The sequence below is a fragment of the Malus domestica genome, chromosome 05 (assembly GCF_042453785.1).
Source record: "Malus domestica chromosome 05, GDT2T_hap1".
Lineage (NCBI taxonomy): Eukaryota > Viridiplantae > Streptophyta > Magnoliopsida > Rosales > Rosaceae > Malus > Malus domestica.
Window position 1 is genome coordinate 24,563,716 of NC_091665.1, and position 15,175 is coordinate 24,578,890.

General features: G+C 40.6%; 2 protein-coding genes across 3 annotated transcripts; both read right to left on the bottom strand.

The window, feature by feature from the left end:
- Positions 1-793: 793 nt before the first annotated feature.
- On the bottom strand, positions 794-3,262 carry LOC103410600 (serine/threonine protein phosphatase 2A 57 kDa regulatory subunit B' beta isoform-like). The gene is made up of 2 exons (XM_008349287.4): positions 2,118-3,262; positions 794-1,314 (listed from the first exon to the last, which is right to left on the bottom strand). The coding sequence occupies exons 1-2, from the start codon at positions 3,159-3,161 to the stop codon at positions 973-975; spliced, it is 1,386 nt and encodes a 461-aa protein (XP_008347509.3). The 5' UTR covers positions 3,162-3,262; the 3' UTR covers positions 794-972.
- A 1,684-nt stretch (positions 3,263-4,946) lies between these two features.
- Positions 4,947-7,500, bottom strand: LOC103410599 (probable polyamine transporter At1g31830). 2 transcript variants are annotated; one of them, XM_008349284.4, is made up of 2 exons: positions 7,194-7,500; positions 4,947-6,530 (listed from the first exon to the last, which is right to left on the bottom strand). In XM_008349284.4, exons 1-2 carry the CDS (start codon positions 7,194-7,196, stop codon positions 5,079-5,081), a joined length of 1,455 nt encoding a protein of 484 aa, XP_008347506.3. In that variant the 5' UTR covers positions 7,197-7,500; the 3' UTR covers positions 4,947-5,078. The 2 variants fall into 2 exon arrangements, with proteins under 2 accessions (XP_008347506.3, XP_008347507.3); XM_008349285.4 differs by having other exon boundaries at positions 7,102-7,411.
- Positions 7,501-15,175: the final 7,675 nt, after the last annotated feature.

The window sequence follows — 15,175 nt, forward strand, 5'->3', positions numbered from 1 at the left end:
AACATGACCATATACATGCCCGGAATTAGGTGAAAATTATGGATTCTTTAGTTAGGAGAGGAGAATCGAACTTGAAACCTCTTATATCAAAAGAACATATTCATCACTTGATTGAAAGTTCGTTGATAAATTTAATCTCCTTCAAAGCCACAGAACACGTATATAAATCCTTATAAAAATATATATTAAAAAGAAGATATTTATCTACCCAAACCAAACCTTAGGACTTCATGAATTTGACCTTTCAATTTTTCAAAGTTTGCCGGCCTGCCTGCCTGCCTTGTTCCAACTTCGTTGTAATCCTCACAAGAAGAGAATTTATCCTTGGTCACTCTGAGCAGTTTCCATATGCGACACTTAATTAACAAACAAAGAATTAGGTTAAAACCCTTAATATAACTTGACCTGTCTTTGTCATTCAATTTCAATTCTTCACCACCTTGAAATCATGCAATGTAAAGTGACATATGTACCTATCAATCAGATCACACATGTTCATAACATTTCACTTTGATCTGACATTATTAGTATTTTACTCACACAATTTGGCAATAACAAACTAACCCTTTGGTGGTTGAGACTATGGTGCGATATTAGAATACAGGCACGTGGTATAGTAAATTTACGTGTTACTAAGTCTTACGTTTAACTTGTTGTCCATCCTAATTATAATACGCGAAGTAATTATATGATGCGGCCGCGTACTAATACACAATGATTAGGTTGGCTTTATGTTGGAAATAGTTGTATTGTGTTTTGCTTCAAAAGCCCTAGTTAACCACAAAATAGAAAGTTTTAGCATACATATCATAATCTAATTGATCTGTAAGAAGGAATAACTCGTTACAAGTAAGGAGTTGAGTATTTTCTTCTAATGAATAGAAGGACCAACTAGAAACCTTCTACAATGGGTATGAAACCAAACCCAAAAAACCCAGCAGAGACTACTTGTATACATTGTTGATTTAAATTTTAGTGAGAAACACACATGAAATGTTGTGGTTGGAGGAACTGATGCTTGGCTGCTGCAGCCATTTCTATTTGGTCCCATTTCTCCTTCCTCTTGAGTTCTGCTTGGTTGGCCTTGGATTCTCTTAGCTCAATTTCTTCCAGGCATTTGGAGTACAAAACTGGATCCATTTCTTCGAGCATCACCTTCACGTTTTCTGTCAGTTGCCGGACGCTTTTGCTCCAATGCCACTTCAAGTTCTTCTCCATGCCTTCAACCACGACTGGAAACACTTCCTCCATTGCCACTGATATCATCTTCACAAACTGCTCATTGTTCCAAACATAGAGGGCTCTCTCTGCTACCTAAAAGTACAACACAATAGTATAGCAAATGATTTTTAAACTAAAAAGGTATACACTTAGTTTATGTGATTGGCAGATAAGGAGGAATGACTCGTTAACTGTAAGGAGCCAAGCAGTGTTAAATCTTCTATTGTATTTTGAAGATTCGGAGATTATAACACTTACAATAATTGAAGGACCCCAAAGCAGCTAAAGCTATGTAAAACTTCAGTAGGGAGTTCAAATTATAATAGGATTCCAAGAGTTTTTTTTTTCTCCGGTGCAGTGGAGGGAATCGAGCCCTTGACGGAGTAATCTTGACTCATTTGCCAGCCCGCCTTCACCACTTAGGCTAACCACAAAGGCTTGATTTCAAGAGGGTTTTACAAGAGGCACAGTTTCATCCCTACAAAGGACTCAAGAAACTAGTTTCCACTATCCAGCACATGCAGTCTTTACTAGTTTCAATTGTCAGGCATTGGAAAGAAGAGTGTCGTAGTTGTTAAGAAATTATTTTCTGTTTGTTTGTAACAAATTCATAGGAAAATACAATTATAGAATCTTGAAATCTGAATGAAAAGTTTCCAATGATAGCTATGGCATCTTGAAGTTCTATGAATACCTTATAAACTAATGGAAGTAACCAAATAGCCGGGGCGAAAACTAAACCTTCCTTCGAACATTAACAAACGAGGGTACTAATTTTCAGAATTAGCAATTGTTTTCTGTTTGGTTGCTAAGAAAGCAAAGGAAGAGAAGATGGATTTTCAAAACTTGCTATCCAAAAAATCATTAAGCCAGAAGAAAAAGAAAAAACAATGTACCTGTGAGTTCCAACTGTTCAAGCATCTTGTTATCTGTATGCACAGAGGCAGGGCCAACTTCCTATACTGATCAGGGTCAATATTTTCCACCAGCTCCTCCAGCTCCCCAACCAGCAAAACCTCCTTCTGGCAATTCGTCATGGGCCAATACCTCAGAATTCCTCTCACCACAATTCCGCCAAGTACGGGCTCCTTCTGCACAAATTGCGACACACAATAAGCCAGCTGCTTGTGGTAGCCCTGCAACCCCTTGGTCTTGTGGAAAGGAATAAGCACTCTCATCAAAAACAGCTTGTGCTCTTCCTTCAGCGGCACGGTGAAGCCATTGATTATGCTTCCCCATATCTCAAGCAACTCTCTGATCCCACAATGCCGCTCTGTCTCAAACACATAGTGCAAGAACACATCGTTCATCGATTTCCTCATGGACGAACGGTAGAATGTGAATCGAGAATATATTCTATGGTACACATTCTTCAAGCTGTTGCGCTCTCTCGGGTCTTCTGATTGGAAGAGGGCAAGGAGGTTGACAACAAACTGGTTGTCAATGTAGCCTCTGAGTAACTTAGGATCATTGTTAATCACAAGGCGGATGAGTATGTCGTAGACTAACTGCAGGTGTGACCACACAGGGGAAAAGGTGGAAATGGGGTCTTCATCGTCGGGAAAGTCCATGGCATATGTGGGATTGGAAGGAGGAGGGAGAGACCGGAAAATGTTCAACGATATCATGGAAATGAGAGACGTCATGACTTGATCATGCAGAGGCTTCTTCGAGGATTTGACAATCGAAAGAAGCTGCAAAAGCTTCTGCCTTTTAAGTTCTTGTTGCGTAGGGCATTCGCTCGGATCGGTGAAGGTGAAGATGAAATTGCAGATGGAGATTGCTGACAGGATTTCTTCATTTTCCAAACTGGAAGAAGATTGACTGCCAATAATAGTTTTGCTGTCAGAAGCGCTTTTGGCATCGAGATCAAACAAGTGTTGAAGGGTTGTAGATTTTCTTCTTGGGGAAGCTCTTGGACTGTTGTTTTGAACTCCCATTTTCTCTCTTTCCTCTGCCTTTTCTCTATCAGAAAAAGCACCTCATCCTCAAACTGCTTATGAAAGTACTTATTTGGTCAGTTTTTCTTCACTAGCTGATGAAACAAACAGCATTTTTGCTATTCTTAATTCTAGTAAACGGCCAAAAAGACAGCGGTGATATATAGACAACAAAGTGTTGTAAAATCCGATGGTTAACAAAAGACTGCAATTTTGACATAAACCCAATTGGCTGGTAAGGTAAGCTTAACCAATACATGTTAAGGGCCTTGGAATACTCCGTTTCACTGTTAAAAACACTTTAACAACGATTCGATTACTGAACATAACCTCAAATAGTTTTTTGACGATTTTATAATATAATCGTCAAAGTGTTTCTCACTAACATTAACAGTTATTAAGGACTAACTAACAGCTCGTTTAGGGATTAATTAAGCATGGATCCTTCTTAGTTCTTGTGTGAGTGCCACGTGGATTATTTTGACATGATTATTGTAAGTTGCAGACAGAACAGCTTGTGGCAACTCACAAGAGAGGGAATGGATGTTAATGTTAAGCAACGAGACAACATGTCATAAATATTAGTCTGGTTCCGTATACATGTGCCTCACCAACCTATCGTCTTCGACATTTTTGAGTGTGGGATCCACAGTGTAGAACACAATACAAGTAGACTCACCTGCCAAGGGACTGTTTGGCAAGCAAAGCAGATAAGTTTGAAGTAGTTAACATATAGGCAATGATATGTCGAGGGAGAACCAAATATTAGGAACCATCCAAACGCAGCATATAATTTGACCTAGAGCCCTTTAATGTATAGTTGCATATTGGAATGGCATTCGACAAGGCTAATCCATATCATTTTCATCAAGGCTGTTTAGGATTGCTTCTCTAGAAAGCACTTCTCATACAAAAGTGATTTATTGTAGCATTTTTTGAGTACGTTTTGGAAAAGCACTTGGAAGTACTTCATGAACTAACATCTATTAGTTACTTTTTCAAAAAGCACTTTTATGAATTAGAAACTCTTCTAAGTTTTCTGCAAAACACAATCATAATGTTTATTGTTAAAAAAACACTTTGAACCATTTTACAAAAACACGCCGTTAGGCTAAGGCCATTGAACCTACCTTGCTTTTTCGCGTATCAGTTAACCCCGGTTTTTGTATGACGGGCCTCCGCCGTCAAGTACGCCAAAAAATCCATTAAGCTGCTAACATTGCATGACCTATGCCCAATTTTGAAGACCCAAAATATACTCTCTTGTTATCCCCTTATATCAGCGAGTCATCGTTGTTGGGGAAGAGTTACTCCTCACAGTACTTATCGGCTTATTTATAGAATTTCGTGCATCATTTTTAAAGAGGAGTTGCTCCTCATAGTACTTCTCGGCCTAGCTACGGAACTTCATGCTTATTATTAGAACTGTTTATATTATAAAACACTTTGTAAAAACATCTTTGCAAAAAATTAATTAAAACTAAGATCGTTGGTCAATCAATTGTAACAAATAGATAGAAGATTCGTAATACTTTCATCAAATCCGTCCTTGTGTTTTTATACAATTCAATGACTAACAATCTTGATTTTAATTGATTTTTTTGTAGATAGTCTTTTACAAAGTGACTTATAATATGAACGGTTCTAATTATAAACGGTTCTAATTATAAACACGATATACTATGAATAGGCCACAAAGTATTTTAAAGAGTTCCTAAAAAAAAAAAAAGCGCAATATCTACCTGTATATATTTCCTTCCACCACATTTTATAAGGGTCTCGAGATTTTTATATGCACAGTGCATCCATCACAATATTTCAACTATTAAGTAAAAGGGAATATACAAAGCATCCACAGTTCAAAGTCAGAAACAACCAATAATTTCAAACACCAAATGATTACAATCATTGATGGAATCATGCTACAATACTACACTGATCATATGCATTGTGGATATCTGGAAGGTCAGATTTCGTGGAGAAATTAAACCACCTCTTGTTTTTCGTGTACTCGATGCAAGGCTGCAGAAGAAGCCCGATGATCATGGCAGCGATGCTAATAACCATTACCTTTGGAGTAGCAAGAGCTAAAACTACAAAGATTAACAGCGTCGGAGGAATGCAGATCAAAATTGCTCCCACTGTACCAACCGGTATCTTAAAAGGCCGCGATGCAGCTGGGTGTTTCATCCTCAACTTCACAAACGCGATGAATTCCATAATCATTCCAAAGCAATACAAGTAGTTCTCAGCAGCTACGATCTCTTGGAAGCTCAAAAAGGAAAGCAAGATTACACCGGATGCAGAGAATAAGATTCCGGTAAGCGGAGTGCCATGAGGAGATCTTTTGGCAAAGATTGAAGGAAGCATACCACGTTCTGCCATACCCAAAAGTTGAAAGGAGTCGCTGCTCATTTCAGCCACAAACATACCCATGTTTGACAAAGCAGAAGCTGCCAGGACCCAGGTTCTTAACCATACTCCTCCAAGCATTTTAGCAATATCTGCGAAATACCCGTCTGACCATAGTTCACGTTCTACTGGAACAGCTCCGGTACCAATCAGAAGAGGGAAAATGTATCCAACCACAACCAAGATAAGAGCATAAAAGAGAGATTTAGGAAGAGTTGTACCAGGGTTTTCCACCTCCCCTGCAAGCGTACTAATTGAATCCCAGTAATTAAGATTCCAAAACAGCGTGTTGAAGTACATACTCCAATTCACAGTCTCCAGATTTACCACAAACCAATTTGAAGGATTTAGTTCGGGGATTGCTATAAATCCCATGAATATGAAAGGAAGAAGTGAAAACACCCCCAGTAAGGTAGCAGCCCAACCCACTATTGTCATACCCCTGTAGTTCATGTAAGTGAGAATTGCTGTCAAAACCAACACGGCAATTGTCCTTGGGAGACCGCTCTCTAAGGCCGGAATTGCTGATTTGAGATAGTCAAGAAACAGAACAGGGTATAGAGCGTTATCAATCACCCCACTGAGCCATTTTACCCATCCTTGCTGAAAGCCCCAGTATGGACCCAAAGCCGATGAGACCCAAACAACATATCCCCCATTCTCGGGGAACATAGTACCCATTTCTGCAGTTATCAAGGCCTCTGGAACACTCCATATGATGGCAAAAACCAGAAAACCAAGGAGGGCTAAAAGGGGACCGGCTGCCTGGACACTATCTTCGACACCAAATGGACCTCCCGAAACCTCGTAGAAGATCAAGAAGACGAGAGGTATAATTGAAACCTTTTGATACTTAATTAAGTCGTGCGAGGATCCTTCCCCCAAACCAACATACTCAGCAACATTGTTGTCCGACATTTTAGGATTACTTTGCCTAATAGGTAAGTTTCTATGTTTCTGCACATAACAGAGTAAACATACCGTTACGAAAAGCCATGGCTTTCTAGATTGGAAAGTTAAAGTGGAAATAGGAAGCGAAAAATGCAGGCCTTCCGCTAATCACCATTTCAAATTATCAGAATCTACCTTTGTTCTTAGCTATCAGCATATCTAAAGCTACTAGCCAAAGCAAAAACTTTCAATCAAAGACAGATACTTTAGCAAATCAAAAAACATAAATTTAATTGAACTGCTTAACTATTTTAAGTAAATGCTACTCGCACACAAAAAAGACAACTTGTTATCATTCACCAATACAAAATTCTCTACTCAAATCGCAAACAAATCTGCTCATTTCATCAATCAAAGAATCTCCAGCCACAAAACACAGGTAAACAGGCAAAAGAATCTCAAAACACAAACACCCACCAAAACTATCACATCAAATTGGTATAAAAAAAAACCAATAACAATGTGGGTTCTCTCAAAAGTTCAAACCAGCCATATAAACCAAAATTCGCAAACCCCAATTGGGCAAATTCTAAATTAATACAGCATCAATCAATAAAATCCCCAATTGGAAAAGTACCTCTTCTCTGACTCAACAATCTGCGATCTCTAGAACAAATCAGTGAAGAACGCCAAAATTAGGCGTTGAGTAAATAAGGAGGAGGAGCTAACCATGAAATGGAGGCGAGAGAAGTGACGTAATCGGAATTGCTGTGCGTTTATCGATGCGTAGTGATGTCAGGGAAAAGAGCATCCGAGTCTCAACCACGCGTCCGACTCAGTGGACACCCACGAGGAGTCTGATTCAGCTGCAGAGTGAGAGCGCTGCATCGCCAAGTTGGACACGGTTGGAGAGAAAAACAAACACAGATTCTGAAGTGTTGCATTTTGAACTTTCAAGGAGTTGATTTATTATAAGGACTATCGGGCTGTCAGATACGGGAAAAACATGTTTTTATCGTGTTTGATTGGATATGACAAAATGAGTTTTACGTCTGATGTTATTCACACATCTTTCTATTTTTCACACACACGTTATTTTAATTTTTTTTTGTCCAACAGGGCGGAGTCAGGATTTTTTTTCTTTGGTGGGCTAGCTAAAATTAGGGGTGGGCATGGGCTCAAAATTGGAGGGATCAGACCTGAATTGTTTGAAAATACAACAGGGTGGGGTGGGGCGGATTTTACTATTTTAAAATTGAGAACCGGACCTAACCCGGCTCGTATAAAACGGGGCCAGTTCCTACGGGTCCAACAGGTACAATAATTGTTTTTCTTTCTAATCTTTAGTATCCTAGATTCCCAGTCGAAGAGGGTGCCACCGGAGACAAATCAGAGAACTGTAGCCGGTGAAATTGATCAATTTTCAGTATCCCACTCTCCTTTGCAATTACCGAAGCACATCGACATCACCCCATCCAAGCTCCTTCCTTAGGTGCTGCGAGAAAATCCTGCAAGCGTCCATCCTCACATTTTCGCTAACTAATTTTCAGTATCCCACTATCATCGATATTTATTCAACCATGCTTTCCTAACTAATTTACTGGATTAATAGCTTAATCAGAAATGTTAACAGATGGCTTAAAGTTAAATTACTAACCGTGCAGAGGAGATTACCAACTGTTCGACTGCATCCATTAGTAACCGCTGCCTAAAATTATTCAAGAACAACAAAATAAGTAGACTAAAAATATAAATCCGTGGGATTATGAATTGCATGCATTTAAATCGGAAAACCCCGAAAATTAAGCAGAAAAAGAAGAAAAAAAAATCAATGATTGAGAACCTCGTGAATGACGACGGTGAGGTTGGTGGTGACTTTGTTGTTGGCGATGGTGTTTTTGGCATCCAATCCAACTTTGAGGAAGAGCATGAGGTTTTTCTCCTTCTCAGAGGAGCCGGCGTCGTCCTTGTCGGGCATGGCTGAAACGGGAAGAACTCTGGAGACCAATTGACCCCCAAAGACTAAAGGTGTCGAGATTTGGAGGCTGGAAATGATTGCTGAAAGGAAGAAGAACACCGGCCAGTTAATGAATGGACAAAGCTGGGAGAATTTGAGATTGAGGTCGAAAGGAGTCGGGGACTCGGGAGGACTCTGGAGTTTGGAGAATTTGACATAACCTATGTGTCTATGTGTTAGAAATAAATGGTGGAGATTTGATCTCCCTATAATGAACGGTGGAAAAGGTTCAGGCCGGGGGCCCTGTTTTCTCTGAAATTCGTACTCGCCCTGCCCCACTAATTAAATGGACCCGTCCTGCCCCTGACACGCCCCAATCTCAAAATCCCCAAATACCAGGATAGGCACGTGTTGGCTGAGACCCGAGGGTGATGAAGCCATTTTCACACGCGTGCGAATTTAAAATATTGGATTAGTAAGAGATTTATTAATGCAGAACCGTGTTCAGAGTATACAACTACTTAAGAGTAATATGAAAAATTTATTATAAAAAGGTATGAACAAAGGAAAAAGTCATGCATTGAGAAGACTCGAATATACCTATGTGGACGTGCTCTGACTCTGGGATCGTGTGCCTCGATTCTATCTCCTGAGGGGGCACAAAAATAGAAAAGGTGAGTGGACCATAATTTATAATAATACTAATAATACGAAAATCATTTTCTGTTGACGGTGTATGAAACCTTCTTTCCAGGATTCGAAGAAGAAGTGAAGTCGTACCTAGCTTTCAACATGAGTTTGTAGGCGTTTGGATCAAAACCTTCTTCGGTCCTTTTGGTTGCGAGAAAGCTTGGTTCCACCCCCTTTGGTAGAGCTTTTATGAAGCCTTGTGGTAATCTTGCAACCTTAGCGTCGCCTAGCTGTGTTAGAGGCAAAACTGCATTCGTCTTGAGCAACTTTACATTATCCATATACTGCTGTGCATCAGCTTTGCTTGCTCCAGTTTCGAACGGAGATTGACCATTCTTTCTTCTCGACATCAGGATGTATCGGAAGACGGGTGTGTTTGGTCCATTTGAGGGCGTCCTACTCCCTTTGGTTGTTGCAAGTTTAGCAAGCTCATCATTGTTCTTGCTTGAAGAAGGCATAGCTTCTCCTTCTTGCTTCTTGGGCATGGCTTGCCACTCCTGCTTTTTAGGTGTTGCTTTGCCTGTGGATTTGATCTCTTTTGGAAGAGTTTCGGGCATCATGTCTTCATCCATGTAGAACTTTGTGTCTGGGAAATGTGATTCGGCTTCGGTGAATGGTTTGGTGTTACCATAGATCACCTTCACTAATTCTCGGTAGAATTTTAAGCATTGGTGAATGGTGGACGGTACTACTTCATTCGCATGGATCCAAGGCCTTCCTAAGAGCAAGCCATAGGAAGTTCTTGCATCAATCACGTGGAATATCGTGATTGACTTGAGTTCACCAATGGTCATCTCCACTCGGATCATGCCCATCGTTTTTTGTCCTCCTTGATTAAAACCTTGGATTAGTAGACGACTGAGGGACAATTCATCCGCCTTGATGCCGATTGTAGTCATTGTTGACTTTGGCATGGTGTTTATGGCTGATCCACCATTCACAAGTATGCGGTTGACTTTGTGCTCCCTTACGTACCCAGTGACGAAGAGAGGATGGTTGTGAGGCTTGGATCCTAGCAACAAGTCTTCATCGGTGAAGTGGATTGTGTCATTGGCGGCACAACATGTGGCACATTCATATGGTCGAAGCTTCAAGCCTTCGTTCTTGCCTTCTTGCACTTTGTGGTCATTGAGACTCTCCAAGACCGCTGCAAGTGCTCTTCGCATCTATTTTGGTAATCGTAACGCTTCCTCAATGCTAAAGTGTATCGGTAGGCCTTCTTTGGGTGTGAGGGCAATTTCTCCCCCAATGGCGATGGCTTTGCCTTCTGAAGGTTCTTCCATTTCTACTTCAACCATGTGACATGCAGCGATAGTGCACTGTTGGAAGAAGTCATTCGGGAAGTACTCATGCAAGGAGACAGGAATGCGTGGCTCTTGCTCCATAGGTTCCCCAACATATGTTGGCTTAGTAGCTTTTACGTTTTTTTGGGGCTTTCTACTGTTGCAGCTGTTGGAAATGTGCCCTAAAACCAATCATATGATGATACTTTACGAACATTTCACATGTTAAACTAAAATAGTTTAATTTAAAGGGCAAAGATTATTGTTTGAAGCCATCTCATATAAATGTTATACGCTTAAATGATAAGTCCAAGGAATATGTAATTGGGAGAATGCGATCTAAAGAAGTTAGATTCATGAGACCATTCTCTTTCATATACATATCCTAAACGTTCCTGATCATATGATTGCCAATTGGGCATTGACAGTCCGTTAAGATCAGTACGTGCTATGTCTTTTCTTAGGGAGAGTGATTGGTCTTGAGTCATTAGTGTGACTGACACCAAGACAAGTTCGTAGGTACTCAATAGAGAATGAGTTCATTGAACGCGATCAACAAGGAGTTCTCATACTCATGTCACATGAGAACTCATGGTTGGGATAATGCAAAGTAGTCCTTTGACCTGAGGCATCATAGTTGTCTTGTGGTTAAGTCCTTGATATTTGACTATGTCAAAGTCACTCAATCCGAGGGTGTCCATGACATAGTTGGGGTTAAGCCACTTAGCCATAAAGGCAAGTGAATGCGCAACAAGGGATCTCTAACCTTCAAACTGTTTGAGGGAGAATACTCTATGATATGATTAAGAATCTCTGACCAGAGTATGAATGAGATTTAGGAAGTCATTCCAAATCACATTCTAGGTAATCATATAAGTAAATGAATCACATTGGATAGTAGACATGAATAAACTATCAAACCAAACAATGTGGTCAAGAGTATTGTATTAGAGAAAGACCGTATTGCATTGTAATCCTAAACTGAATAGGTTCTCCACCTCTTCTGATTAGCTTGGGTAACCATGACATACTGCTAGGTGTCACTCATGATTTGTGGAAGCCCTAAATGTGTATAATCACTAAAGGGAGAATTGAAAGTAAGTTTCAATTCACAATGGATTTGAAAGAGTTCTAATCGCCCACTGCCTCGCTAAAAGGAACCTAATGGATCGTACATAGTGTAAGGTAGAGATTGAAGAAACAACAGAGATGAGTAAGGATAATTAAATGGTTTAATTATTTATGGCTAGGATTAATTAATATGTTAATTAATCAAACGAATAAGTTCGTTATAGACCTCGGGTTAGTTTTGGGCCACAAGGTCCAATGGGATTTGAATGTCAAGCCCATTAACTCAAGTTGTATGACAACTTGAAACCACAAAGAGCTTGAAAGCCCAATGAACCCTTAATGGCCGGCAATATAGAGAGGGGTAGTGAACTTGGCTTAATTGCAAGTTTGCCACTCCATTGTGAGGTGGTATAAAAGCAACTTTATAGCTATTTCATCCTTAGGGTTTCTTTTGGAGAAAAAGATGAGAACACAAGCTCCCTTTTCTCTCTAAGAGGCCGGCCACCTTAGAGGATTTTAGTTAGCAATCTTACTTCCTCTAGGTCACTCATCTCTTCTTCAAGTCCTACCTTGGTGTGGAGACTTAGAGGTTCTCAACTTTGGGAACTTGGAGAATCCTTTCAACCATGCTTATCTAAGAAATCCATGGAGCTAAGAAGCAAGGAATGAATGCCCTCTCCTTGGGTGATTAGCCTTTGCTTGTGCAAAGAGAAATCAACAAAGGTATAAAATTTCTCAACTCACTTTGTTCTTGAGTTGAGTCTTGGTTCACATAACTACTAGGCTTTGAATTTCATGGGTAATGTTTTGTTTTGAGTGCATACAAGCATGATTCCGCCTTTAATTGTTAATTGCATGCCATAAATGTTGCTCAAATGAACATGTTTTTCACAAAATTTCCTTCAGCGGCAACGATGCTTTCTCACTTGTTCCACCTTTGGTCTAGTGGCTTGTGGTTTTGGTTTTCTTGTTTTTTTGTAGGTCACCAATGTCCATCCTTCTTTATCATCGGTATGTGCATCTTGATCGCTTGCCCCCAGTGATGGTTATGCCGAAGGTGCCGTTCAGCTTGAGCATTGGCGGGAATGCTCAAGTGTTGCTTGGAGAGGTACGGGATCGAAAGATCCAAACGCAATTGTAGTAGTATGTGTTGCGGCCGTGTCTTTAAGGTCGAGCTCGATTCGCCTTCGTTGTGCTAGCTTCGAGGTTGAGGTTAAGGTCGATATACCTGTCAAATGCGTTACCTTTTAGCGAGCACACAAACTGCTTGATGAGGTAGTCTCCCTCCGTTCCAGCATTGTTGCAGGTTTCAATGAAATGGGCGACATGTTATTTCAGGTTTCCCTTTCCATCGAACTGCATGAATTTTGGCGGCTGATAACCCTTCGGCATTTTCAAAATGTCAATCTTCTTGGAGTAAGGCTTTGAATATAGTACGGAGTCCTGTGAGCTTCCTTCGTACTGTGCCTTGATGGTGCTGGCGATCATCTCCTGCAGCTGCTGGATAGAAAGAAATCCCATGAGTACCACTGCTTAGTCTGGCTCCGGCTTCACATCGACTTTCTCCACCGGGGGCTCATCTTCTTCGCCAGCTTCTCCCTTTAGTGGATTACCCTTTAGGTCGGGTTTCTCGTTTCGCTGCGCCTCCAATTGGTTAATGAGTGTAGCGATTTGTGAATTTTTTTCATCCACAATCCGTGTTAGCCTTGCGATCGCTTCATTCATATGAGCCAGTTGCTCATCGATTGAAGTTACTTCAGTGGTCATGACTTGCATGGCTGAGCTGCCGCTTGAGTCGGCATTAGAAATCATGGAACCAGAGTACTTGCTTAGGCTTTCCTCCCTTGGCGCCCTTAGTGAGGCCAGGGTGATCACATGTTCATGCATTGGATGCTCTTATTCCTTCGGCGGAGTTGATGCAGGGGTAAAAGAGGTGGCAGAAAGAGCTCTTGCCTTACTTCGAGTTGTGACGCCCGAAGTGACACCACCTGCGGTGATGACGCTCTTGTTCCTTACATTGGTTGGGAGAACAACTTGAGCCTTCTTTGATGCCATTTGTGCTTTTTGCGGATTCAAAGATAGAGATGAGAGGTAGAGAAAGGTCCCACTGGGCGTGCCAAATTTGTAAACACGGAAATTTCTGCGATGAACGAGACAAGAACACGTGTACAAAATAATATTTGTATTAATGATTTAGGGGTTACAATCTTTTCTACAAATTTAGCCTCTGATTCGATCTTCGTAATGTGTGGATTTGTGGATTGGGTTGTTGATCCAAAGGCCATCGGGGCTTGATCTTAGGATAAACAGTTGTGCGGATTTGTTGACGTCGTTGATCTAAATGGGCGGTCGGGGCTTGATCTAGGGATGAACGGATGATGAATGATGAACACTTTCTTCAAGGGGCCGTCGAGGCTTGATCTTGAATGAGGAAGTTCTTCAAAGGCCATTGGGGCTTGATCTTGAATGAGGATTTGACAAAGAATGAAAAGAGCTTTCTTGATCCTTCAGAATTTGCTTGGGAGCTTTGGAGTTTCAAAGCTTTAAGGTTTTGGTGTGAGGTGAATTGGTTATCAATTGGTGTCCCAAAATGAATGCCTTGGCTTCCTATTTATAGAATTCCAAAACTTGATTTATTTGGATTTAAATAATCAGATGAATAAATCATTTCTGCCAAGTGTTGACACGTGTCATATTTGATGACTTTTTTGATGATTCTCGATTTTTCGTTGAGTCACATGCTATGTGTAAAATTTATGTGACACGTGAACGTTGAAATTTTGATTATTGATCAACATTTATTTTACCAAAATTTCGATGTCTACACTTTGTTCAACACCTTGGTAGCCTTAAAACTATGTGGAATGAGTTGGATATATATCTTCCTCATACCACTGATCCATCTATTCTTCTCAAACGTGCTGAGGAAGATAAGATATATCAGTTCCTAGGAAGCTTAAGCTCTGAGTATGAAGATCTCAGAAGCCACATTTTAATGATCATGGAGCTGCCATCGTTTCAAAATGTTTGTGCTATCGTGCAACGTGAAGAAGCAAGAAGAAGGGTGATGAACCAAGAGTCAAGCTATAAACCGCTTAAGACTCAAGGGTATGCTATGAACTGCAAGCCGACAACAAGGCATACAATGTGAGGTATCCACATCTAAAGTGCAAGTACTGCAATGCTACAGGGTATGTGGAAGAAAAGTGCTGGGAACTACATCTAGAGCTGAAACTTAAGTTCAATAAAAATGTTAGGCCATTCACTCCCCGAGCATCATAGACAACCCCTTACAAAGCATAACATACTACAAACCATGCCTCGAGCTCACTCAACTATGGTTCAGTAGACTTCACTGCAAATCCCTTGTCTCTTATAAATGAATGTGCAACATATCTTCAAAGCAAAGGACATGGAGGGTTGTACCAACTCCCAAGGTCGAGAGTGACAATCACACTACACTTCTTGGCCAGTTTGCTGGGTTCCTTGCTGACCATGATTATATCCCTCCTGATGAAGTTGCAGGTATCTTAAGCTCTTTCTCAACTGAACTCCAAACTAATATTGAACTTGATTATTGGATGATTGACTCACGTGCCACTGTTCATATGACAAATAAAGTCTCAAACTTGCATGTCTTTCATCATTTTCCAAAACCTTCTCAAGTGTCAGTTGCAAATGGAAAAACTGTCTCGGTAATGAGTAGAGGA

Coding starts and splice junctions, on each gene's coding strand:
- LOC103410600 (XM_008349287.4), bottom strand. CDS start 3,161: ATGGGAGTTCAAAACAACAGTCCAAGAGCTTCCCCAAGAAGAAAATCT. Junction 1,315..2,117: donor TGAACAGTTGGAACTCACAG/GTACATTGTTTT, acceptor TTGTACTTTTAG/GTAGCAGAGAGAGCCCTCTA.